Below are 1,993 nucleotides of genomic sequence, written 5' to 3' on the forward strand. Positions count from 1 at the left end.
CAGACACGGATGTTGGAGAACACAGATGTGGGGGTGTGGGAAGTGGGCACAGACGGGGCAGACACGGATGTTGGAGAACACAGATGTGGGGGTGTGGGAAGCAGGCACAGACAGGGCAGACACGGATGTTGGAGGACGCGGATGTGAGGGTGTGGGAAGTGGGCACAGACGGGTCAGACACGGATGTTGGAGGACACGGATGTGGGGGTGTGGGATGTAGGCATGGACAGGGGTCAGACACAGATGTTGGAGGACAAAGATGTGGGGGTGTGGGATGTGGGCACAGATGAGGCAGACATGGATGTTGGAGCACACAGAAGTGGGGGTGTGGGATGTGGGCATGGACATGGTGCAGACACGTGTTGGAGGACACAAACGTGGGGGTCTGGGACGTGGGCACGCACATAGATCGGGCTAACCTTGGCTTTGCGCAGCACGTGGCCCCGACAGGGGGAGTTGCCCGTGGCAGGCGGGCGCGCCCTCAGAATGGCGGCGCTGTTGACGGGCGCAGATCCCTCAGTGTCGCTGGTGTCACAGCTGGAGATGGGCGAGTTCTCCAGCATCTGGTGTCGGAACTGCGGAGACTGTGGACAGAGGAAGGGAGTCTGCGTGAGGCAGGGTTCCTTGGCCAGGAGAACGGCTCATTTGAGAGAAGGAATGGGTTCTATGAGGAGCATGCAACAACAATACAAGGAGCACAGGGTTGGTGTCCACCGTGAGAATGGCCGCCAGTGCCCACTCTACAGCCAGGAACATGAGGCCCAGGCCATGGACGATATGCTGGGCACTGTGGGCTCCACACATGCAGAGCGGGTTCTCCAGCCACCTCCCATGCCATGTCATGTTCTGTCTCAACAGCCTTTTCTTGGGCAACGGTCCCAGAGGGCCCCAGCCAGTGAAGCATCAGCTGGAGGGACCCGGTCACCCAGGCATGTTTCCTGGGACAGAAGCCATCCAGGAGCCTTAGAAGGGACCTCAGCTGCCCAGAGGCTGTCCACGGCTCTCTAGGAAAGGCTATCTCCCTTTGTCACTGCTGTGGGCTTGGCACAGATGGCCATTAGGAGACCAACATGGCATCATCATCGGGTGTCGGTCAGCATCTCAGGGATGCGGTGTCTCATTGACCCTGGACCCCTGAGCTGCCGGCTTTTACTTAAATTCCTGTTTTAGTTGGAAATGTCTTTAAAGATGTGGCCAGTAGAGACGGACGGGTGGGCTGTAACTGCTAAAAAAACACAATAATCATAGTGTCCTATGCCCCTTAATCATCAACTCTCCCTTCATCATCTGAATTTCAGAAAATTCCTGGAAAACTGAAACGCAAAGATAATGGATTTTTCCGTGAAGTTTTCAAAGCCCCCTTGTGTATCTATGTCATCATCTGGACAGTGAATAAGGAAGACCATAGAAGAATCCATGCATTTGAGTTATGGTGTTGGAGGAGAATACTGAAAGTACCATGGGCTGTCAAATGAACAAACAAATGTGTGTTGGAAGAAGTGCAGCCAGAGTGCTTCTTGGAGGCCAAGATAGTGAGACTGTCTCCTAAAGTACGTTGCTCTGTTTGCACGTTGTAAGGTTGTTATGAGTCAGAACTAGCTTGATGGCACCAAACAACAGTATATATGAGGGGCTTCAAGACACTAGTGAAAGAAAATTGAATGAAAAAATAATGGAATTTTCCCATGAACTTTCTGAAGTACTCTGGTGTCTACAGCGATGTTAAGTACAATCGAGATGGTTTCAATTCACGGCGACTCTACATAAGATTTCCAAGGAGCGGCTAGAGAGTTTGAACTGCTGACATTGTGGTTCAAACAACCTTGTAATCCAGGACCTACCCAGCCATGCCAGGACTCCCTATAGTTACATGTTGTTATGTTGTTGTTAAGCACCATAGAGTTGGTTCCAATTGACAGTAACTCTGTACAGGGGTCCTGAGGTTTCCGAGGAGCAGATGGTAAGCTTGAACCGCCCATCTTGCAGTTCAAAC

The 1,993-nt window shown here is 52.0% G+C and overlaps 1 protein-coding gene across 2 annotated transcripts in view; it reads right to left on the reverse strand.

The window, feature by feature from the left end:
* The window catches only part of AFAP1 (actin filament associated protein 1), a 99,430-nt gene that overhangs the window by 5,952 nt on the left and 91,485 nt on the right, over positions 1–1,993 (reverse strand). For both annotated transcript variants that reach the window (XM_006875306.1, XM_006875305.1), the window contains one exon: positions 420–584. In XM_006875306.1, the coding sequence (XP_006875368.1) occupies positions 420–584 (165 nt within the window). The remainder of the gene's footprint in view (positions 1–419; positions 585–1,993) is intronic.

This window comes from Chrysochloris asiatica, unplaced genomic scaffold (genome assembly GCF_000296735.1).
Source record: "Chrysochloris asiatica unplaced genomic scaffold, ChrAsi1.0 scaffold00319, whole genome shotgun sequence".
In the NCBI taxonomy this organism is placed as follows: Eukaryota; Metazoa; Chordata; class Mammalia; order Afrosoricida; family Chrysochloridae; genus Chrysochloris; species Chrysochloris asiatica.